The 25,073-nt window shown below is 40.6% G+C and overlaps 1 protein-coding gene across 6 annotated transcripts in view; it reads left to right on the top strand.

The window, feature by feature from the left end:
* The first annotated feature begins 15,624 nt into the window (after positions 1–15,624).
* LOC108266876 (zinc finger protein 883) overlaps positions 15,625–25,073 on the top strand; it is a 39,832-nt gene continuing 30,383 nt past the window's right edge. For 3 of the 6 annotated variants that reach the window (XR_008396510.1, XR_008396509.1, XR_008396511.1), the window contains exons 1-2: positions 15,625–15,817; positions 16,316–16,394. Coding sequence is in view for 1 of the 6 variants with exons in the window: in XM_017470690.3 (XP_017326179.1) it covers positions 16,326–16,394 (69 nt within the window). In the remaining 5 variants the exon portion in view is untranslated. The remainder of the gene's footprint in view (positions 15,818–16,315; positions 16,395–25,073) is intronic. The other 3 variants (XM_017470690.3, XM_053680636.1, XM_047155813.2) reach the window with 1 other exon arrangement.

Raw genomic sequence — 25,073 nt, 5'->3', positions numbered from 1 at the left:
GCCAGGTTGAGCTTAAGATGGGTGTTCCCTCATCCAGACCGAGATGTCTGACAGGCAATCAGATGTGCGCAGAGATGGATGGATCGTCAGGCTGGAAGGACAAATAGAGCTGGGTGTTGTCAACCTAGCAATGATATGAGAAGCCAAATGGTTGCAATTGGTGCAATTACATGTGAGGATGAGGTTGAGCTGTTTGCTGGCTTTGTTGGTTGCTGGTGTGGTGAACTGCTTGAGGTCAAATGTGGGAAGGAGAGCAAGAAAGTCAGCTGCATGTGGCTTGTCTAGATGAATGTTGAAATTACCAAGGACCAGAAGAGGAGTTCCATCATCTGGGATGGTGGACAGTAGCGTGTCAAATTCATCGATGAACTTCCCCAGATGACCTGGAGACGGTAAACAACAAGAAAGTGCATTTTGGCAGGGTCAGTGACTAACAGCATTAAATTCAAAGGAAGTGTATGAGCAAGAGGGAGAAAGACATGTAAATTTCCATGTTTTGGAGAGAAGCAAACCTGTACCACCCCCTCGTCTGTTGGGATGCGAGGTATGGGAGAAGTTGAAGGAGGCTAGGGCAGCAGGTAGTGGCAGTGTTGTCAGCATGATTCCAGGTCTCAGTCAGTGCCAGCACACTGAGGTTGCAGTGGGTTGCAAAGGCAGGAATGAAATCTGCCTTGTTGACGGCAGATTGGCAGTTCCAAAGTCTGATAGAGAATGAGAGGGAATCTGCAGAGGCCACATTCAGAGACCGTAGGTTGTCCAAGTTGTGTACTCTTGTGGGAGTATGCTGCGGTCTGCGCCTGTGGCAAATAACAGTGATAAACTGATGAGATTGCACACCACCAGTGTGACAAACGAGGCTGACCTGCCATTCCACACCTATTATGAGTGGATTGACAGGGCAGCCTCCACAGCTCAGCTTCAGGCCCGGCCAACAGGGCAGTGGTGGAGGTGATGCCGACCTGCAAGACTGAGGGCTGCGGTAACGAGGCCCAGCTACAGTGTCCCACATGCAGGAAACTTGGGATCCATGGATCATATTTCTGCTCTCGGGGATGTTTCAAGAACAGCTAGTGTACTCACAAATGGCTCCACAAGAGAGCACCTGCTGAGCTCCGGCCAGAGGTCAATATGGTGACCACAGCTCCAGCACTCCAACCTGAGTCCCACAAGGTGGTCTCACCTGCAGAGCTCCAACCAGAGGTTAACATGTCGACGTCACTTCCAGAGCTGCGACCTGAGACCCACGAAGTAGTCTCATCCCCAGAGCTCCAGCATGAGTTCCACAAGGTATTCTCATCTCCAAAACTCCAGCAGAAAGTCAAGTTCCTGTCTGAGGTCAACAAGGTGAACTCCCAAGCCATGTTCCTGGCTGAGGTCGAAGAGACAACAACTCAAGAATAGTTCATGTCTGAGGTCGAAGAGATGACTTCCCAAGCCAAGGTCATGGACAAGGTTGAAGAGATGACCTCTTGAGCCAAGTGCTTTTCCGAGGTCGAAGAGGCGACCTCTCAAGCCCTGTTCCTCTCCGAGGTAGAACAACCAGGTTCTGATTACACCGGAGTTCGACTCAATCAGGTGGCCCCCGAGCAGATGGGCATGGGCCAGGTGCATCAGTGTTTGGGTTCTTGTCTTGGGGATTACCAAGAGGTCCACGATCTCCCCTCTGCGGCTGGTCCAGTGATACAGCAGGCCCCCCCGACTAGAAAGTGGGGAGGCTCTCGTCAGGACTCTGGTTGACAACTTCAATCAGACACACGTGGGCCCAACAATCGTTCAGACGGTCCTCCTCCTTCTGCTCTCGGCCAAAGTTCCCCTGCCGGTTCACCTGTTGAAACAAAGATGAGATTGGGTTAGGGTGTGTGTTTGGCTCACCTTCTGCCATGGCGTCCTCCTTGCCTTGGAAGAAGTGCAGAGTTTATTTAAGTTCTGTGAGGGTATGGGGTGAAAAGGAGGTGCAGTGGGGTGAAGTGCTCCTACGTCCATGGGGCTGCCTCGGCTGTGTGGTGGGCTTTGAGTGGTTGAGATCCCGTTCTGCAGTCAGACAGTGCTGTGGGTACAGCCAGGGAGCGAAATCCTCTGTTCCCTCTGAATCCAGAGCGGATGAATGTGACCTTAGGAGAGCAAAAGGTTAGTAGCAAGAGCAGAATTTAACTGCAGAACTTTCTCCTCCAGCAATGAGGGATGCAGATCACTTAAGGTGGAACCAACCAAATTGGAGAAAATTCTCTGATCAATAGATTTCCACTTCTAGAAGGTTACTGTTTGGATGGTAGACTCACTTGGATGATACAGTTCCAGATTGAAAAAGACTGCTGAATGATCTGACAGTCAAATGTCAACAAATGAAAACTGCGATACAAACGAGCTGTTTGCAATCACAATATCCAGGGTGTGGCCCTTATGAGTCGGGTCAGTTACAAACTGTATGAAGCTAAAACAATCAAGTAATGACAGAAATTCCTTAGCCACCACAGAGTCACTCCGGTCCAAATGAATGTTAAAGTCTCCCACAATTAGAATTCTGTCAAACTTTATTACATATTACACTTATGACAAAAGCTGCATGTATCTTAGCCTTAGGTGGTTTATAGACTGTAGCAACGATGGTAGATATAGGAGCAAAAATACTCAAGACCAGGCATTCAAATGATGGGGGAATGGACACAGAACTGTAAACAATAATGCCTCCATCTCGAGATCTAATACTTCAAAGCCTGCTGGAGTGATCTGGTTAAACAGGAGCCTAACATTTTCTTTATGCCAGCTTTCAGTTAAAAACAACAAGTCCAGCTTTTAATCTGATAAAAGTTGCCCCTTGTTATTTACGGACGGTGCATTGAATAATGCGGCATAGGCCAGGCTCTGAAATGGAGACGACAATGGTTTAATCTGTGCGGGGAACAGATATTAAATATCAGTATGGAGCAGTTTGTTGGTCTTACGTTGATAGGTAGGGACAACGATTTTAGGAGAGGATGAGACAGCGAGACTGCGCCTCAAACCCTGATGGATGTATGTTTTAGGATGTAGGAATCCAGTGTCTCGACAGAGTTTGTAAGAGTTTTTGGCTAGACAATAAGAACTCTGTTTTAAGAGAGGTGTTTCAGTTTAACTTCATTAATGCTTAACACAGAGAATGGAAGACATCTCTGGAAAAACTTCTAGTTTAAACATTATGGCAATTCTTTTAACCAGCACTAACATTTTTACCTCGTAAGGATCTTTGTTTAGAAGTCATGTAATATGCACTATTTTTTTTAAATGGCTCTTTTAACCATTTTTACATCCTAAAGGTTTCTGTTTAGAATGTATGTAACAAACTATTCTTTTAAACAGATTCTTTTTTTTTTTTTTTTAAAGAAATGCTTTACCTCCTAAACTTTTCATTCAAAATGTAAACCAGGATTCCTAAAAACATGATCAACATTTGTTTTCATTTATTCCACAAAACAAAATATTCTACCTCATATATACACATTCAAACATCATGCTTTTCTACATGTTGTGTAAACATGTTTGTGTTTACACAAACAAAATAATGCCACACAGTAACACAAACACATGCCCATAAAAACGTTATTTCTTTTCAGACGTATTTCACCCCACCAAAAACCAAACTCATTAACAGACACCTTTTGTTGGGAGGGAGGCTATTCCCCCACACACACCTCTCCACAACACCCCCAGACACAAAGGAGCCAGATTGACCAGCTGATACACTCAATAGAGTTACCCCCCTCACCACCCCTATAGACCTGCCAGTCAGGGAAGCACAGAGGATCATAAGTTATCAAAGACACTACATTGATTGACAGTTTGACAGAAAGTGTATGATATAACTACTAATGATATGAGGAAACATAAGAACAAAAGGATTAATATGTACCTGATGGAATTAGTCTATGAAAGCTTAGATGCTATGGAAATATATTTGGATAGAGAAAATCCATCTACTGATCTAAAGTTGTGTGTTATGGTTATGTGCATGGTGATGGGAGTTGAAGCTGAATGTGTAGAAGAATAACTTTGTTAGCATCCACCTGAAATCTCATTGTATCGGACTCTCTTAAACTTACTATAACCCCAGGCTTATCAGAAATTAAAAGGTACTGTACACTCAAAATGCATTAGTTATTATATATTCACTCTGTGTACAGCTAAATGTTTAGATTAACATGGAGTTTAAATTCAGCAAACTACTGAAAACACCATTAAATATTCTGTTTGGAACTTGACATAACATTACTTAAAAAAAAATTGGACACCATTAGTTACATAACTTCATATTTATACTTTGTATTAAAAAAAAAATCATACTTATATACTAATAGTTTTTATTTTGTTTACAGCTCCAGTTCAGACTTTGTTGTACAAGAGTAACAGCTTCTCTATCTAAGCTCTAAGCTGCAGCAACAGCAATGCTTTTAAACACTCACAATGACAGTCATCAGCTGTGCTCATTAACACTAATGAGTTCCTCTATCAAGATTCATTATCACTAATCAGTTCCACTAATGATTGGCTAGTATTATTCCTTTATATATATATATATATATATAAATTGTATACATTTTGTAGAGATAATATTTTTTGTTGTTTCTAATTATCCGAGATTTTATGCCTAAATTTGCCTGTAGTAAGGTTGTATATTTTTCCCTGGACACCTGAAACCTACTGTGCTGTTTGTAAAAAACTTATGTGCTATAAATTCTCTCTCCCCCTCCCTCATGCCAAGTCTATAATATTTGTAGAATTTTTTGTACAATTTACATCACTAATGGTTTAATTAGTTTAATAGTTGAAGAAAACACAAGTAAAATATTTTTACTTAAGTAGTTAGGGAGGGCTGTGGCACTAAATTCTGGTTCTTCAATAACTGAAGCTGGTTAATGAGCTCAGCTGATGGTGGTTAGTGTGAATGTTTATAGGCACTGATGTGAGTGCAGCTCAGTTTGCTCAGTGTTCAGATGAATCTGTTTCACTTAGAAACTCGGTTTCAAATGGAAAGTAAAATGTGGGTTATTGTGAAAGCACAGAGATTTTGCATTCACAAGTGTTTTTAGTTGAATGGAAAAACAGATTTGAGTTTTTTTTTAATTTAGCTTTTTGCAGAGGTATTTGTTAGTGTTCATGTTTGTTTAAAAATGAACAATTGCAGATTTATTTATGTGAGCATTATAGTCCCTGATTATGTACAAAAATATGTAATAAGATAATACTTCTTTAAACCCCAGGTGGAGAAATTAGGGTGTCACAGCAGCAAAAAAAAAAAAAAAAGATAGTAAGGAGAACAATACTGGAATATATAGAGTATATACAAGATCTATAAATATGTATAGATAAATGCAAACTCTACATGCATTTTTTTATCACATATATGTATGTATATATGAGCAGTATATACAGCAAGCAACTATGTATAGTCCCACTATACAAATAGCACATGTACATATTGTATATTTACAGTGTATACAATACTATATACATATTGCAGCTGTACGGTATAATCAGTGTAGACATATTACAAAAGCTTTGAAACAGTGATGTGTGAGCAGTGCAAAAAGTATAGTATGGTACCCATATTACAGCAGTGTATTTGTACTGTAGTCAAAAGTAAGGTCAAGGGAAAGTGTGGCTAGGTGTTGTACAGTCTGATGGTTGTCAGCACAAAGGAACATCTGAAGCGCTCTGTCTTGCACCTGGGGGGGATGAGCCTGTGGCTGAAGGTGCTCTCCATCTGCTGCGGCTCAGCATTCAATTCAATTAAATTTTATTTGTATAGTGCTTTTTAAAATAGACATTGTCTCAAAGCAGCTTTACAGAAATATCAACATGGTATACAGATATTAAAGGTGTGAATTTATCCCAACTGAGCAAGCCACTGAGTGGTGATGGTGGCAAGGAAAAACTCCCTCAGATGTTTAAGAGGAAGAAACCTTGAGAGGAACCTGACTCAGAAGGGAACCCATCCTCATCTGGGTAACAACAGATGGTGTGAAAAAGTTCATTATGGATTTATATGAAGTCTGTATGGTGTTAGGAGCAGCTGTAGTCTCAGCAGTCTGGAATTAGAGAAGATTTGAGCACCATCCAGAGGCAGAAAGGATCTGGATCTCTAGTATCTCCATAAATTTGTGTGGGGCTCGGCGAAAGGAGAGAGGGAGAAAAAAGATTATGACTGCAAAGTAGTAGAACAGAATCTAATCAGGGTAGGCTTGAGTAAACAAATACGTTTTAAGCCTAGACTTAAACACTGAGACTGTGTCTGAGTCTCAGTGTTTATAAAGTATTAACTTTATAGGTTAATAAAAGTATTTTATAGTTAATGCGAGATTTTACTGGGAGCCAATGCAGTACTGATAATATTGGTGTGATATGGTCGTATCTTCTAGTTCCAGTTAGGACTCTAGCAGCTGCATTCTGGACTAACTGGAGCTTATTTATATTCCTACTGTCACATCCAGACAGTAAGGCATTACAGTAATATAATCTAGAGGTGCCGAATGCATGAAGTAGTATTTCCGCATCATGTAGTGACGATATAGTTCTTATCTTAGAAATATTTCTGAGATGAAGGAAAGCTATCCTAGTAATCTACATGATCTACATATCTACATATCTACATGAGCATGAAATGATAGGCTGGAGTCAATAATCACTCCAAGGTCTTTAACTGCTGTACATGATGAAACAAAGACCATCCAGAGTAACCATGTGATCAGAAAGATTACTTCTAGCTACACGTGGACCTAATAAAAGTATTTGTTTTATCAGAAATAAGTAAAAGGAAGCTAGTTAACATCCAGCATCTAATGTCCTTTACACAATCCTCAACTTTACTAAGCTTCTGTCTGTCCTCTGGCTTCGCTGAAACATACAACTATGTATCATCCGCATAACAGTGGAAGCTAATTCCATGTTTACGAATAATTTGTCCTAGGGGTAGCATATATAAAGTAAAGAGCAGTGGGCCTAAAACAGAACCCTGTGACCTCCAAAAGTAGCCTCAGTACGCATGGAGAAATCACCATTTACATCTACGAACTGATAACGATTGGTCAGATAAGACCTGAGCCAGGAGAGGACTGTTCCCTTAATACCAACATTTTCTAATCTATCAAGGATTATAGTGTGATCTATAGTATCAAAAGCTGCACTAAGGTCGAGTAACACAAGCAGCGAGACACAACCCTGATCAGAGGTCAGTAGAAGGTGATTTACTACTTTAACTAACGCTGTCTCTGTGCTATGATGAGGTCTAAATCCTAACTGATACATTTCATGAATGTTATTCCTATCTAAGTACGAGCATAACTGCTTTGCTCCAACCTTTTCTAAAATCTTAGATGAAGGGAAGATTTGATATTGGTCTATAGCTGGACAATTGAGACGGGTCAAGTTCAGGTTTTTTAATCAAGGGTTTAATAACTGCTAATTTATGTGATTTAGGTACATAGCCAGTGCTTAGGGAAGAATTGATTATATTTAAAAGTGGTTCAATTACTCCTGGACAAATCTGTTTAAACAAACATGTAGGTACGGGATCTAGTATGCAAGCTGATGAATTGGCTGAAGAGATTAATGTAGCTAGTTTGGTCTCTCTAAATGGAGCAAAACACTTTAAATGTTGATCTGATATTGCTACATTGTCATGTAATGGGTTTGTTACAGTACTGTCCGGTTTTAATTTAATGGCCTGTATTTCACGTCTAATATTTTCAACCTTATCAATGAAAAATGTCATGAAATCTTCACTGCTATGTAATGATTGTGTTTATCTCTGTAGTGGTTTTATTCCTAGTTAATTTTGCTACTGTGTTGAAAAGGAATCTAGAATTGTTTATCTCCTATTAAGGTGGAGAAATAGATTTTTCTAGCATCGCCAAGAGATTTCCTATATTTCACTAGGCTCTCCTTCCATGCTGTTTGAAATATCACCAGTTTGGTTTGACGCCATTTACGTTCTAATTGTCGAGATGTCTGTTTTAAGGTTCACGTGTGATCGTTATACCAGGGTGCTAATTTTTTCTCTCTAATTATTTTTCTTTTGAGTGGAGCCACTCTATCTAGCGTGTAGCGGAGTGTTGACTCCAAGTGTTCAGTCGACTGGTCGAGGTCTATGGGATCTGACGGTGATCTAAATCTAATTGATGTTTCTGCGATGTTATTTATGAAGCTCGGTGCAGTAGCTGATGTGTAGGTTATTAGAGGAATTAGAGGAATGTACTTGTTTTTTGTGGCTACATAACTTATACTGGTATAAAGAATTTCAAAATAATTAAATTTATGCTTAGGTTTTTGTGTGATGACTAGATTTTTACTATGGATGAGACCAACACCTCCTCCTCTACCAGTTGAACGAGGCTGATGTACATAACTGTATCCAGGAGGACTGGCTTCATTTATGTACTCATTTGGTTTAATCCAAGTTTCTGTTAAACACATTAAATTACATTCCTGATCAGTAATGATGTCGTTAACAATAAGAACCTTAGATGCAAGAGATCTAATGTTTAATAGTCCTAGCTTCAGATCAAAAGTGTTGGCTGTGTATTCAGTATGATTTAATTTTATGTTAATTAGGTTACGAAGACAGACTTTCCGAGATTTTCTATATTTGTATAGCTCGGGGAACACACACAGTCTCTATAGTATGTATTACGGGTGCCGGATTTTTAATTGAACATTGATTATACTGAATGTTATTATTATTGGAAGATGTACTTACGGTAGGCAGTCACTTGGAGTGTAGCACCTTGGAGATGTCAGACAGCAGTTCCGCTCCAAGGCTGCTGGGGTGCAGGCCATCAGGATGAAACAACCTAGGACGCTCCCAGAACAGATTCCAGTTATTGACAAACACCAGATTCTGCTCATTACACCAAAAGACTAACCAATCATTTAAAGCTAGAAGTCTACTGAACTTTTCTGCTCCACATCTGTTTGTGGGAAGAGGTCCAGAGACGATGATCTTCACGGTGTGTGATCTGCCTCGTACCGTCTCGATCAGGCTGGAGAAGTCCCTCTTCAGAACCTCCGTCTGCCGCAGCCTGGTGTCGTTCATCTCCGCGTGCAGCACAACCGCTCCAATGCGCTCGTCCTTCTTCAGGATCCCGGATACCTGCGCAGCGACATCAAGGACACAATCACCAGAAAAACAGTGTGTGCACCTTACCTTTTAGATGAGGCTACACGGATGTTCTGCACAATGGAGTCCCCGACGATCACAGCATTAGGTCTGGTCTGATGGAGAGGGGCGAAGCGGTTCCTGGTTGGAATCTCGAACACTGGAGGTGGAGAGCTCCTCACCTGGGGTCCAGCCCACGCCTTCCGCCACTGGTTCACCCAAGGCCCGAGGTGTGTTGGCGCCGGCGTGACTGAGACCACGTCTGGGAAAGTCCTGAGTGCACAGTCCCTGCACAGAGAAACACATGGCGTAGAGGGCCTGGGAGTGGAAATACCACGCTGTGTGCTTACCTTGGATATGTGGGCAGAGGCACAAGATGTTTCCAGCGCATTTTGTCGCTCCAGCAGCTGGGCCTGCTTGTCGATTGTTTTATCTAAAGTAGTGTCAGTTATATTTGTATAACGTAAGGTAAATCATTTTAAAGTATAGAAATTAATGTAAGAGCATTAGCTCGAAGGGTGCTGCTTCCTGCTTCCACTGCATACAGTGGATGAGAGGGGTTTTTATAAATAAAATGGGCCTAATTTAATTTCTTATTCTCTTCTCCATCACTGTCTCCAGATTGTCCAGTTTGTGACCAACAACAGAGCTGGACTTCAACATGTTGAGTTTGTCAGCCTCCCTGGATTTAATTCCACCTCCCCTGCACATCATGGCAAAGAACATGGCACTGGCTACTACAGACTGATAAAACATCTGCAGTAGCTTGCTGCTCACATCAAATGACCTGAGCCTCCATAGAAAGAACAGTCTGCTCTGTCCCTTCCGGTAGAGAGCTTCTGTGCTTTCCGACCAGTCCAGCTTGCTGTTAATGGGCACTCCCAGGAACTGGTAAGAGTCCACCATCTCTATTTTCTCCCCCTGGATGGTAATAGGGGTTGGGGGCTTTCTGTTTTGGCAGAAGTCCACTATCAGTTCTTTGGTCTTGCTGATGTTGAGCTGAAGGTGTTATCCTCAGACCATCTGACAAAGCTCTCCACTATGCCTCTGTACTCCTCCTTTTCACTGATGCAGCCCACGATGGAGTCATCAGAGAATCTCTGGAGGTGGCATGTTCCAGAGTTGTAGCTAAAGTCAGAGGTGTATATGGTGAATAAAAAAGAAGAAAGCACAGTTTTTTGAGGTGCACTGGTGTTGCACATCACTACATGACAGCCTGCCCTGCAGTTGGATGTACTGTGATCTGCTGGTGAGCTAGTCCATGGTCCAGGCTACCATGTTGTGGTCTACCTGCATGTCCCAGGGCTTTTCTGCAAGCAGGGGGGCCGGATGGTTTTAAATGCCCTAGAAAAATCGAAAAACATGGTTCTCAACATGTTTCCTGGCCTCTCTAGGTGTGAGTAAGCCCTATGCAGTAGGTAGATGATTGCATTGTCCATGCTGATTTGGGTCTGGTTTGCAAACTGCAGCGGATCAGCGGTCTTTCACAGTTGGGGCACCTTTTTCAGCCTTAGGGAAAGATTGAAGGTGTTGAAACACACCTGCAAGCTGTGTGGCACATGCCTTGAGCAGCCTGGGGTTGATGTCTGGACCCAGTAAAGCCTAGTAATCCTGTTCATGTCCTCCCATACCTCTTTGGCATGGTTTTTTCCAGCTTGCACGCTGGCCTCTCCTGGTAGCTGTTTTTTGCTTTCCTTAGCTCCTTTTGAACTGACCTGACCTCCTCATTGTCTCCTGCCATGAATGCTCTCTTTTTCCTGTTTTGGAGGGCTTTAATGTCTTTGATCAATGGCTTGTTTGAAAAACAGTGGATCTTCTTTGTGGATACAATACTGTCCTCACAGAAGTGTATCTAATCTGTAATACACTGGGAGAGTCCCTCAATGTCCTCTGCATAATCCTCAAGGAACAGGTCCCAGTCTGTGGTCTCGAAGCAGTCCTGCGGAGCCTTTTTGGCCTCACTGGACCACACCTTTATGAACTTGGTGGTGACAGGCTGCTGTTTGACTACAGGCTTGTACACAGGTACAAGGTAGAGCAAGTTGTAGTCTGATCTGCCCAGAGGGGGGAGGGCAGTGGAGCTGTATGCCCCCTTCACATTGGCATACAGCTGGTTCAAGATTTTATTCTTCCTTGTTTTGCATTTTACATAGTGTGGAGTCTGTAAGGGTTTTAGAGAGGGGGACATGGTTGAAGTCCCCGTTAATTATCACGAGGGCGCTCGGGTGTTGTGTCTGAAGTTTTGCAGTGGTGGAGTGGATGATGTCACAAACGTGTGCCGCTACTGCAGAAGGTGGCGTGTACAATCACAATGGCGTGAGAGAACTCCCTGGGCAAATGGTATGGTCTCAGTCCCACAGCCGGTAGTTCTATATCTGGCGTACACATGCTCTTTCACATTCTTTGACATTAGCACTTGGTGGAACACAAACACAGCTAAGCACAACAGTCGAGAACTCCCTGGGGAGGTAAAAGACATGGGCGGACAGGGTGAGCAGTTCCAGGTTCTGATTACAAGATTTCCCGTGTACTTTGATGTTAGTACACCACCGCGAGTTGATGTACATACACACCCCACCTCTGTGCTCTTTCCCCGAATTACTGGTTCTGTCTGCCCGAAAGGTCTCAAAACCGTCCATGCTAACCTCGGTACCTGGGACAAACTTATCCAGCCAGGACTCTGTCGAAGCAAGAACACATGCCTCCCTGAACGATACATCTGTGAGACATTTCGCATGCAATAAGTCCATTTTGTTTTTCAATGAACGAACGTTTGAAAGGACGACTGGGGGTAGTGGAGGTTTAAAAGGATGCCTTCCAAGTCTGAAATGCACTCTTCCTCTTTTCCTCTTTAAGCCAGGTGTTGGTGTTATATCCAGCAGAATGGCGATGGATGGGTTCAATTGGCAGTGGATAGAGTTACGGAGGAGTAGAAGTTCCTACCGTGAATCGCTCTGACATTTAATTGAATACTCCCAACAGCGCAGTCACTAACAATACATGTAGTTATAGAAATGATCCAAATCCGACTTGTCCAATTCCCCATGATGTTTCAGCCGTAGACAAACAGACAAGCAACAAACAAACGCACATGCAACGCACAGACCGTGCCATCGCAGCTAACGCATGCGCTGAGTCAAATGGTGGAGTATGGTAATAGTAGCTGTGTGTAATGTCTGAGCAGTCCACTAAAAACTTTGAAGAGTACAATAAGCAGATGAAACAGCAGTGTAAAATAGCACTAACAGAATTTACACTAAATTGGATATAGTAGTATATGTAGTGTGTAATAAATATGATCCACCTCAGCCTCATTGAGTCCACAGTCGTCTCCTTAGTTTTGTTGATGCAGAGACTGTGGTCATTGCACTGCTCTGAAAATTTGTGAAGATACTGATGAATGAAAACATGGTGCACCCCAAAAAAACTTCCAGCTTTGATTTTATTCTTTCAGCAGTATGTACAAAGTAAAAGCAAATCCAAATCACTATTTTTAAAAACCTTTCCATGAATTTTGTGCCATCTGGCTGTCTATGGTCCCGTATGGATGGATCATGGAGATACCTGTACAATCGTACCTGTCAGCAAGAGTCGCCTCAAAGTCATTCATTTTCCGATGTGGTGCCGGGCGACAAGTTACAAAAAAATACCGTGCAGAATGCCATGCGGAACGAGCTCGTATAAGTGTGTATAAGACAAAAATGCGCTCGACCGCCCACTCCGCAATGATGCTATTGCATGTTGGACATGTCACAGCTCACGCAGGCAGGTTTCGAAGACGATGTATTTGGAATCAACGTGTATGGAACCTGGCGTTAACCTAAAACAACTTAAAAATATCATTTTATTTTTGCATCTTGGCTGAAACCTGTTAGTGCTATACTTGAAATCTAAACGTGTAGTACATGATCATATTTCTTTGCCCTGGTCAACAGTCTTGCAGCTGCATTCTGAACCATCTGGAGACAAGCAAGAAATGACTGAGGAAGACCCAAGTACGATGAATTACAATAATCTGAGTGTGATGTGATGAAAGCATGAATAACCTTCTCCAAATCTTGGAAAGACAAAAATGTTTGAGTTTAGAAATACGTAGTTGATAAACTGTTCTTAATGACCGAATTTATTTTGCTTGGTTAAGCATAATTCTGAGTTCAGGATGATAAAGGTTCGTAACCTGGGAAGAAATTGTGAGGAAATGGTTACGAAGCTCATTAATGAGACCATCTCTCAATCTTGGGGGACCAAAAACAATTATTGATGAATTTACCAACACCTGGATACTGAGGCCAATTTTGGAAAAAGTTGCTTTTATAATCTGAGTGAACATCAAGTGCCGTGGAAATTATTTTCATCTGGTTAACCAGATCACACAGTTCCTTTAGAGAAGCATGTTCAAATTGATGAAAGGAAACTGGTATAACAAATTCAGGAATAGGTCTGAGAACTGTGACGTGAAGGAAGAATTAATGGCTGTTACTTTATCAGCAAAAAAAAACAAATTTCTTACAAAATTCAGCCGAGGATTGCCCATGGAATTGGCAAATTTGATTAATTATTGAATTAATCGTGGTGGATAAAATCCTAGGTCTAGGACAATATGTAGTGATTAAAACAGAAATACCTAGACCTAGCTGACTTTGCTGCATTCTGAAACTTAAACAGAATCTTTAAAAATCTGAAAGGACATACTTGTACGATCATGCTTCCATCTCCGCTCTGCTTTACGACAAGCCTGTCTGAGAGAACCAGTATTATCGTCCTCCCAGTAATAAGACTTTCGCTTTGGTTATTTCAGCTTGAAAGGAGCAATGGAATCTAAAATATTAGAGCAAAATGTGTCACATAAGGCAATCAAATGATCAGGCCCAGAAGATGCTCCAGCACCCAAGATGGATGTTTCAACGGCACTAGCTCCATAATTTTCACTAAAATGAGAGGCAGTGAGTGAATTTAGCAAAACTAACTAGGAATAATACCAGCATAGAAACAGGTACATAATTACAATTATACAATAATTATAGCAGCGAGGATTTCATGAATTCATTTCTTCTTTTTTTTTTCTTTTCTTTTTTTTCCCCCATTGGTTAAGTTGAAAAATTTTAGATGTAAATTCAGGCTATTACATTAAAACCAGACAGTTTTATAACTAACCCTGTAGATGATAATATACCTATCTGATCCATGATTAGAATGTTTTAGTCCCCTTAGAGAGACCAAACTAGCTTCATTAATCTCTTTAGCAAAATGATCAACTTTTATACTAGATCGATTACCTACATCTTTCTTTAAACAGATTATTCCAGATGTAATCAAACCCCTTTTAAAAATAATCAGTTCTTCCCTTAGCACTGGCTAGATACCTAAATCATTTAAACTAGCAGTTATTAAACCCCTGATTTAAAAAACCTGACCTTAACCCCTGTCAACTGTCCAGCTATAGACCAATATCAAAACTCCCCTTTATCTCAAATATATTAGAAAAAGTTGTAGCACAGCAGCTAAGCTCCTACTTAGATTCCATGAAAGTTATTCTTATGTATCAGGATTTAGGCCTCATCATAGCAGAGTAAAAATGGCACAGATGAACTTTAAGATAACTGGGCCACATTTGCTGCTACATATGTGGGCCACTTTTGGTTTACACCCAGATTAGCTTTTGTTGACTGTGCCACATTTTTGCCAAAGGTGCCCCACATTTTGCTTTCTGATATTTGGACCATATTCAGTATTTACCACACTTTAGGGTCACATCCAGATTACACGTTGCCGTGAGCACCACATCTTTGCCTAAAATGGCCCACATGCTATTTGGGATATTTGGGCTATATTTGCTACGCTACTTGTGGGCAATTTCAGGCTCGTATCCATATTGTCCAGGTGACAAGAAGACCATTGGTGCCTGAAGTGGCCCACATCTGGGGTGTAATTAATAGTTTACTGAAGGGGAATTGAACTCTGGTCATGGTAGTGAGAGTGCTGCATGCTAGCCACTAGTCCATATGTGAACCTTTTTTAAGGTTTTCATGTCACCCTGATAACAGATCAGAGACATGTATTAAAAGCTTATACAGTAGCTTTTGGAAACACTGCTACTCTCCATAACTCCTGCAACTGCCTTTTGACTTCTCTATCCACATGCTGTTTCCTACTGATCACTTTTTTTTTTCACTTTTTGTGTGTTAGGGGTCAGCATCTGCAAAACTTGCCTCTTTTTGCAATATTGAAGTCAATCATAGAAGAATAAACACTATAGAGTTGTAATTTCAGTGGTTACACTCAATATTTCAATGTTTAATTGGAACAAAAAAGGGTGCTCATTGTTTAAAGATCTAATGCCAAGTAACATAATTCCTGACATTTGACAAACAATTTATTACATGGTGTTTTTTTCTTTTTTTCGTTTCTTCAAATGAGATTTGTGATTGGGAGTTTGTTAGAGTAGACCTCCTCCAAGCTGTAGTTACTCTCCAGTCCAGGTGGTGGCGGTAACACGCCCGATAACTGCTTCTCCAGCCGCCAGAAGACACAGAAGAAGACTGTTTTCTTCTGTGACAACTGCTATCTGACCAAGCTAATCATTTCAACGTTACAATATTTCATAGTTAGAACAGATTGTGTTAAAAATAAAAGCTGGTGGCAGTGTCGGATTTTGAAGTTGTAAAACGCCGTTCTGCTTCAAAACCTGAGGTAAGTTGAACTGAAGCTAACTATTAGTGGCTGAATCCTAAATGGATCTTTACTTCCTGTGTAAATGCACTACACGGGGCTTGACGTAATGTCATGTACACCCTAACTAGTGCACTATTTATCCGAGGAGGAGAGATTTATATTTCAGCCTTAGCGAGTTGTTTTATTTGTGCAGAAGAGCAGGTAGCTAATATTCATTTATATTTAATGTGTAAAGTATTTGAATAACTTTAACACCTTTCGACCAGCTACCTCTAATCACGATAAAAACTAATCAATATGCAATTAGATAACTGAAATCAAATTTTTCAGGTCAATTTTTACCCCCCCCCCCCCCCCCCCCCTTTATTAACAACAAAACCCCAAATAACATGAAAATGAACATCAATGCGATTTTGTGGTGAAAGAATGGCTCTAAATTTTCTCTTAATTTTTGTAAAAATGTACAAGTACTACATAAAAAAATAATATTGATGATGATGAATAATATTTGTTTAGAGGTGTTATAATGAGATCAGCAGGAGACAGACCACGCTCCTCCAGGAAGTCTCGAGCTCCTGATCCTGCTCCTTCACAGGTAAAGCTTAATGATGAGTTTAACAATCTGTTTGTGTGAGAAGTCAATAACATGATGACCTTTGGTTAGTGTTTTGTATTTTACTACCTTGCTTTCTTTCTGTTCAGTAAAGTCTCACTCAGGATTGAATTATACTCCTGCGAGTGCGTATCTGCAGTAGGGCTGGGTGATGTATCAATATCGTGATTAAATAATTGTGATACGGTTTTCCACAATCTTTGGTATGATGTGTTTTTTAATTTTTTTAATTAAACCTTTTTTGAATAACATATAAATTTTTAATTTAATAAATTAAAAGATACTGAATGGATGCCATTGATTTGAGGTATTTAATTTTTTTTTTTTTAACTGAAGAAAAGTATCAAACTCGGTTGAATGTTTGTTTATTAGCTAAAGTATATATTGTGATTTTGCATCATGTATCATAGAAACATCAAGTATCATGATCTCATGAATCATGGTCTCGCGAATCCATATCCAAATTTTTGTACCTGCACTGGACTTAAGCGTGGACATTAGGGGGCAGTGTTACATTAAGAAAACCTAGAATTTACAGGAAAGGGAACAAAAAGCAGTCTAGGAAAACAAAAACAGTGGAGTGTCATGAAACTGATTTTTAAAGATGTATTCCTCAAACCTGAGTAAAGTGTTGATATCTGAGCTCATGAAATATGCAAAGTTTGTAGGCAGATAAGGAAAAAATCACACTACATAACCATCTAGATGAGGATTTGCATAAGTGCCTATGACTGGTTCTCATACTGCAGGAACGCAGTAGAAAGGTGTCTGGGCCAGTCATGGGGGGGAGCCCCCACAACCCGAAAGTATTTGGAGAAGAAGCTACCTACGGGTGTGTTCACACCCAACTGCTTTTTTGAAGCAGTCAGCACCTGTTATACGGAATAATCCTGTGGAGTCGACAATGTGTTTTCAAGAATGCCCTGAGCTGCTTTTGGGACACGCTCTCCTGGATTATAAATCGTTTTTTATATATATATATATATATATGAAAACTCTTTGCCCAGAGGTTTTCATTAGAAAAAGATATCGTGTGAACACAGCCTAACTTTGTTTACATTTATTCATTTAGCAGATGTTTTTATCCAAAGTCACTTACAAATGAGAAAATACAAGCAAAATTTAGATACTAGCATTAGTTCAGTTGAGATATCGTTATTTAACGTCAACTAACTACGCTGGCTAATGTAATTTAATTCAGTACATGAATATCTGTGTACATTAGCTAGGTTAGCGGTTTCTTTAGCATTTTGTCCAGGACTACCCACCACCAACTCTGAGAGCTATTGGGTACCTACACACATTGACAGTGATTTTAATTACTTGCATTATAAATTTAGCGCACCCTATGTCCTCATAGCCTAGTGACTTTATTGGTTATAGACCACCTATGCAGATAGACCCCAACCAAATGCATCTTTGAACTCTCTACAGTCTTAGGCCTTTGATACTTTTGAGGTAGTCTGACATGCCTTTACATTTTAATATTTCACCTATCTAAAAATCATTAAGCCAAAATTGCTACATATGCATATTTACTACAAACTCCCCAACAGTAATTTGAGAGCAGTAAAAATGTCATGAATATAGGTTTTGTTTAAATCAACTGTACATTTACACTTTTCAACAACCTATTTTCAGAGGTGGTGGGGATACTGTGATAATAAACACACATTATACACACATTATAAACACATTATAAACAAGACTTTTGAGCTCTGAACCTTGTAAACATAGGTGTTTGCTACACAAGTGATTAAATCATGCAGAAATGTCATGTGGTCTGACTACAAAAGTTGTAGAACTTTGAATTGACACTTTATTTCTTTATTTCTTTCTTTATTTATTTATTTATTTATTTATTTATTTATTTATTTATTTATTTATTCAAAGGTAGTGGCTTACACAATGAATATTGATGATGGGTGTCAACACCTGTAATAGTTCCCCTCCCCACTGACAAAGGTAATTACTCATCTGGGATGTCAGTGTCTCCCACACCCATCAAGTCAGTGTGAATTGTAAGGAAAGAAGATCCAATAAAATCCTTTGTACAGTTTATTGAACATGCTGTGTTCAACCCCAAACATGCAATGGAATACTACAAAATAAGATGAATAAAAGAACAATTAATTGTCAGTCCTAATCAGGATGCCAATCTTCAAAACAGTTTCTGTCTCGTTGAAGGCAAAGGAAGACATCACATGCTTTGCACTTCCATTAGGATTTTGTTTGTTTTCCCTCATGTATCCTGCAATGTACACAGGTCTTTCGGCCAGCGGTAGCCTTCACCCTGCGGTCAGTGCCAAGCTCAGCCCCAGGAACTGTAACATGAACACCACTGGCTTTCTTAGTAAGGGTTTTCTGTGTCTTCTGTGTCACACCACACAGCTGTGCCATGAGCTAATCAATGTTGGCCTTGTGGGTCATGCTGTCCTCTTGCATGAGTTCTTTGTGGAGAATGTAGGCATTGGTTGCAGCAATATAAAAATAAAACTGAACAAATGCAAAGAGTACAAAAAAATTACAAGGATCATAAAGCAAAATGTATAAAAATGGACATATAGCCAACTTTCAATGTGCTGCTGCATTCAAATAAATTCTCTCATGGCAGAGACTGACAACTCTGCTGTCCTGTCTGGTGGAGATCTCTACCCTCACTGGACTTCCATCAATAATTTCATTGTCCTCATCAGACATAATTTTTAATGTGGCAGTCTGCCACAGGTCCCTCTCGGAGTCTGTTTGACCCTGGACCTGGTCTCCAGCAACTGCAAAACAACTATTTAACCAGTTAAATGCTTAGCCAATTTCTTATCTTACTTTTCTTTTTCTTCGCTGTTTCTTAGCTGGGCCTTTTCAAGTCGAAAGACCTGAATACTTCCTTTTGCAGAGTCTCAGTAGGTCCTGCAACATTACACTCGCTGAACGAGAGACAAACAAACAAAACGTGTGTGTGTGTGTGTGTGTGTGTGTGTGTGTGTGTAAAAATTGCACAAATGGACAAGATTAGTGACTCTATAGCACAGAAAGCTGTTTTCAGTAAACACTGAAGACTATTCTGGAAGAGTGAAGAGAATGGTTGATTTTTGAGAACAGAGAACTTTTTGATAAGACAAAACTTTTGCACATCGACAAAAGTTCTGTGGCAGAGAATTGCAGAGAAAATGGGAGTCGATGGTGAGTTTAATATCTTACTAAAGTTGTAAGCATTATAGATAGTAGGGATGTCACAATACCAAAAATCTAGTAGTCATTACTGATACCACCAAAAGTACATGATACGAAAGTTGATGCCACGGTGTGGTTAAATTTTTTTTTTTTAAATTTACAAATAAAATGAAAAACTCCTGGTGGACATCCTCCTCTGGCTAATACTGGCAGAGATTTAGTTAACAAACACTGACCGTGACTAAACAGTGGAGGCTACAATTGCTAAGGTGCACTCCTAATTACACACATGCTCTTGTAATTATAACAATCAGTAGTCCCACCCATGTGTTTTGGGGACACCACTTTCCTGAGGTCCTACAGATCGGGGGGATCAGGCATGTGTAATTTAAGCCTGAGAACACCACCTCAAATTCTGGATTTAAATCAAAGTTTCTGTGCTTGGTTTTTTCACACCTAATGGGAACCTAATTTGCATACCCAGCAAATTAGCTGGTTTGCATGTTGTAGTGGGGATATCACGAGAAGCTCATTTGTATACACACAGATCAGGTTGTTTTAGAAAACAAGGGGACATGGTTTAAAAAAAAAATTGTGAATTTAACTTGTACAAAACTATAAACCAAGTATGTCCAATTTAGAATGCTGTCTGTAAAGCAGATATGATGTACAGTATCTCTCAAAAGTGAGTACACCCCTCACATTTTTGTAAATATTTGATTGTCTTTTAATGTGGCAACAGTGAAGAAATGGCACTTTGCTACAACGTAAAGTAGTGTGTCCAGCTTGTGTAACATTGTAAATTTGCTGTCCCCTCAAAATAACTCAACACAGCCATTAATGTCTAAACTGCTGGCAACAAAAGTGAATAGTGAGAACAGCCATGCATCACAAATTAACATTATCCTCAGCCATTTTGGAAAGTCAAAATGACAGACATCCTTTTGATATTTTAGCTACATGAAGGATTTATTTATTGGTCTGGAACTCTAATCAAGTGAAAAATTCAGTCAGGTGAAGAAAACCCCTGTCTATTCTACATTTATAAAGACAACTTGAGTCTTGAGTTTCTTTACTGTAAAAGTCAACAAATATTTGCCCATTAAAGTGCACAACTACTAAGCTCACATGTGCCATTTAACCCTAAGCCTTAGACTCATTTAGAGTACTACAAAGCTGTTAAGCACACTTCTTATTTGTACGTGTTAGTTGAAACTACAAACTAAAAAATTACTTCTACATCCAAAAGCAAATAAATATGCTTAGTAACAGTGAACTCTGTGAGCATTCTATAATTAAGCAATCTTGACTAGCTTTTACTTCATAATTAACCATTATAAACAAATTGCATTAAAGTATTAGAAGCATCAATAATATTTTCAACAACCTAAACACCATAAGTCTGCTGAATTTTAACCCCTACAATCGCCTTACACCTTTTACATTGCACGTTCATTAGCGCACACAGATAATCTTTCCAGAATCAGGAAGATGTGGAAACCTATACCAAGCAAAATAAAGTTTGATGCAAAGCTGACACAAACACTCCTGCTTACTACACATAGCCACTTCAAAGTTGAACATATTGAGAAAAATAAAGATACTAGCCAAACACAGTGATGCAACGACAGAACCCCAAATGTGAAACGCATTTTCCTTTTTTCTGTATTATCCACTTAACTGACTAAGCTAAAAAGTGACGTTAACAACTTAATAATGTACGTTGAGGTAGCTAATTTTGATTCCAGGCAGTATAAACATGTAAATGGGTAGCACACTGAAGTTTTTATTGCCCAGTAGGCTTACTCAGGAACTTGTCAGCCAACTGCATAAGGACCCACTGGAAGAAGGCGACCTAAAATGTGATCTAATTCTAGATTAGATTCAACTTTGTCATTAAGCAGAGTACAAGTACAGATCTAATGAAATGCAGTTAGCATCTAACCAGAAGTGCAAGAATTTTTTGTATATATAATGAGAGAACTTACAGCAGTAAGTATTGCAGCGTGAATGCAATACAAGTAATATGTACAGTTTAGTTACAAAAATACAGTATCAGTGAATATATTAAAATATAGACAGTAGGGATTGCAGAGAAGTATGTACAGTATGAACATCAACGTATGTACAGTTGGATGATGTATGTACAGAACATGGTTAAACAGTGAGGTTGTTCAGATAGTGTAAGTAACTGTCCAATAAAGTACTGTGCAGTATTTTAGAGTGGCGGGTTTGAGTTTAGCAGGGTCACAGCCACAGGGAAGAAGCTCTTCCTGAGCCTACTTGTGTGGGAATGTAGACTCCTGTTGAGCCTACCGGAAGGGAGGAGGGTGAAAAGTCCATTGTTAGGGTGGGAGGCATCATTAATGATTTTTGCCAGTCCCAGGCAACGTTTGCAGTGGATGTTCTCAATGGTGGGTAGCTGGTCGCCGGTTATTCGTTAGGCAGTTTTAACTACCCGCTGGAGTTCTTTGCGGTCGGAAGCGGAGCAATTGCCATACCAGACTGAGATGCGGTTAGTGAGTATGCTCTCAATGGTACAGCGATAGAAGTCCACCAGGATCCTAGGACACAGGTGTGCTTTCTTGAGACTCCTTAGGAAGTAAAGGCACTGCTGTGCTTTTTGACTATGGTGGCGGTGTTAAGGGATGAAGTGAGATCTGAGATGTGGATGCCAAGGAACTTGAAACCAGGCACATGCTGCACCACAGCTCCTTTTGATGTAGATGGGGGCGAGTGCTTGGCTTCTAGTCCGCCTGAAGTCCACGATAATCTCTTTCGTCTTGATAATTTCCAGGTCATTTGTGGCACAACACCTGGCCAAGTGCTGAACCTCATCTCTATAGGCCGTCTTTGCCGTCCTTGATCAGGCCTATCACCGTGGTGTCATCTGTGATCTTGATTATGGAGTTGGAGCCATAAAGGGTAGCGCAGTCATGGATGAACAGGGAGTACAGAAGTGGGCTCGGCACACAGCCTTGTGGCATGCCGGTGTTCAGGGTGATGGAGGAGGAGAGGTTGTTTAACTTAACCGACTTGGGGCCTGTTGGTTAGAGTCCAGTTGCAGAGTGAAGTGCTGATACCAAGCTGGCTGAGCTTGGAGACCAACTTGGAGGGGATTACAGTGATAAATGCTGAACTGAAGTCAACGAACAGCATTCTGACATACGAGTTTCGATTGTCTAGATGAGTCAATGCAGAGTGGAGTGCCGTAGAGATGGCGTCCTCTGTTGTGCTCTATTGCGGCGATAGGCAAACTGATGTGGAGCCAATGTGGCAGAGAACAGGATTAAGTGCGATTGGACCAGTTTCTTGAAGCACTTTGCAGTGAGGGGGTGAGTGCAACCGGACTGAAGTTATTGAGGGCCGAGGCAGTGGAGTGCTTTGGTACTGGCACAATGGTGGCAGTCTTCAAACTGGTGGGGACTGTTGCCTGAGCCAGGGACAGATTGAAAATGTCCGTAAAGACCCCAGCCAGCTGCACCGCACAGGTTCTGAGCACTCGCCCAGTATTCCATCCGGGCCAGCTGCCTTTCGTGCGTTCACCTTGCTCAAAGTAGAGCAAACATCTGTGATGGAGAGTGTGAGAGGCTGATCACCTGGTGGGAGAACCACTTTGATGGGGGTCTCCTTGTTGTCTCTGTCGTAGCAAGCATAGAAGTGGTTGAGCTCGTCAGGGATGGAGGCAGAGTTGGAGGGAGGCACCGTGCTGAGTTTTTTTGAAGTCCGTCAGGGTCTGTATGCCTTGCCACATAGGCTGGGGATCTGAGGAGTTGAAGTGCTCTTCAATCCTCAGTTTATATGTATGTTTGGCCTGGCAGATTCCCCTCCTCAGATTGGTCCTGGCAGAGCTGTAAGCCTCCTGTTCTCCAGACCTGAAGGAACGAAAACCAGGAACAAAAAGATATTTGACTGCTCTAGATCGGGGAGGGATGTGACTTTGTAGGCATCAATCACACTGGTGTATACATGGTCCAATGTTTAATGCCCTCTTGTGAAACAGACGACTTTCTGATGAAATTTCGGGAGAACATATTTTAAGGTGCAGTGAATAAAGTTATCAGCGACAATGAAGGCCCCATCTGGGTGCAAGGTTTGTAGCTTGCTAATAGTAGCCCAAAGTTCTTTCATGGCCGCTTTTGCATTAGCATCCGGTGGAGCATAGACTGCTACAGCAATGATGCACGTAAACTCACATGGGAGGTAGAATGGCCTGCACTTAATAATCAGGAACTCCAGATCAACAGAGCAGTGTGTATTAACAATGACAGTCTGTGCACCATGTTTTGTTTACATTCATTCATTTAGCAGACGCTTTTATCCAAAGGGACTTACAGATGAGAAAATACAAGCAAAGCGATATATCAAGCAGAGAACAGTACAAGTAGTGCTACCATACAAAAGTGTTTCCTCACTTTGTTTGAATGAACGATCGCATCGGTTGCACACCAGCTTCAGAGCATCAATTATGTTTGTCATCCGCCACGAATGCGAAGTATTTCCATATTTGACTCTGACCACCTTTCCTCTCAACGAGTCGGGGCAGAGCTAAACTTGTTGCCATCTTCTGTAGTTTTTCCCATGTGCTTGTAGGCGTTCTTCTTTACCACTTGTGGACCGACTAAAACACTTGCGCGCATTTGCTGTCCCCTTCAGTTCCGTAAGAATTGCAACCTTGGCTCCTTCGTTACCAACAGTACATATGCTACTACAGAAAAACAAGTGCCGTCACCTTTTAAGAATGTTATTACTGAAGTATCGGTTCTCGTGAGATCCCTAATAGATAGTTTGTGTTTCTGTTGTAGTAATAAACTTTTACTTATCTTAATTTACTGTTGTATGTTGTGCCACAGACGAGGTTAAAGCCAAATGGAAAAACCTAAGAGATGCATACACGAGGAAAAAAAAGAGATCGTTGTAAAAGTGTCGTAGTGGGCAGGCTGCCAAAAATAAAAAAAATATGAAAATTTGTGAAGATGGAGTTCCTTACTGCTTCTACAGAACCACAAAGGTATAAACAATGGTATTTATGTACAATATGCGTGAATTGTATAACATTGACATGTTTGGTATTGAACAGCAAATGCACTTAGTACTACAATGAAACCTGTATAGAATACACCACCATTCAGGTTTTTAAAATGCATAGATAACTTATGGAGTGGCATGGTCATTCACAATGCATGGCTGTAACTAGTGTGACTAGGCAGGTGGTATTGAATGAATATACTTTACCATGTTACCGTTTCGTTTACTATGCCCATATTTTTCAGAGTTTGAATCTTTCATGCAGTGTCTAAAGCCAAAACTGTTATAAACTAATTTAAAAGTAGAGAAGGGGAACTATACACTGTTCAGTGACCTGCCATGTTGATTTGTTGTCACTGCATCAATGGGAAAGGAGCTTCACCTTCAGCATAACTCTGAAATAAGATGTTCAGAAACACACAGTCAGGTGTCCACAAATGTTTGGTTACATAGTGTATATAA

This window comes from Ictalurus punctatus, chromosome 6 (genome assembly GCF_001660625.3).
Source record: "Ictalurus punctatus breed USDA103 chromosome 6, Coco_2.0, whole genome shotgun sequence".
NCBI classification, from domain to species: domain Eukaryota; kingdom Metazoa; phylum Chordata; class Actinopteri; order Siluriformes; family Ictaluridae; genus Ictalurus; species Ictalurus punctatus.
Note: the sequence above shows the minus strand (reverse complement) of the source record. Positions and strands in the feature narration are given on the sequence as shown.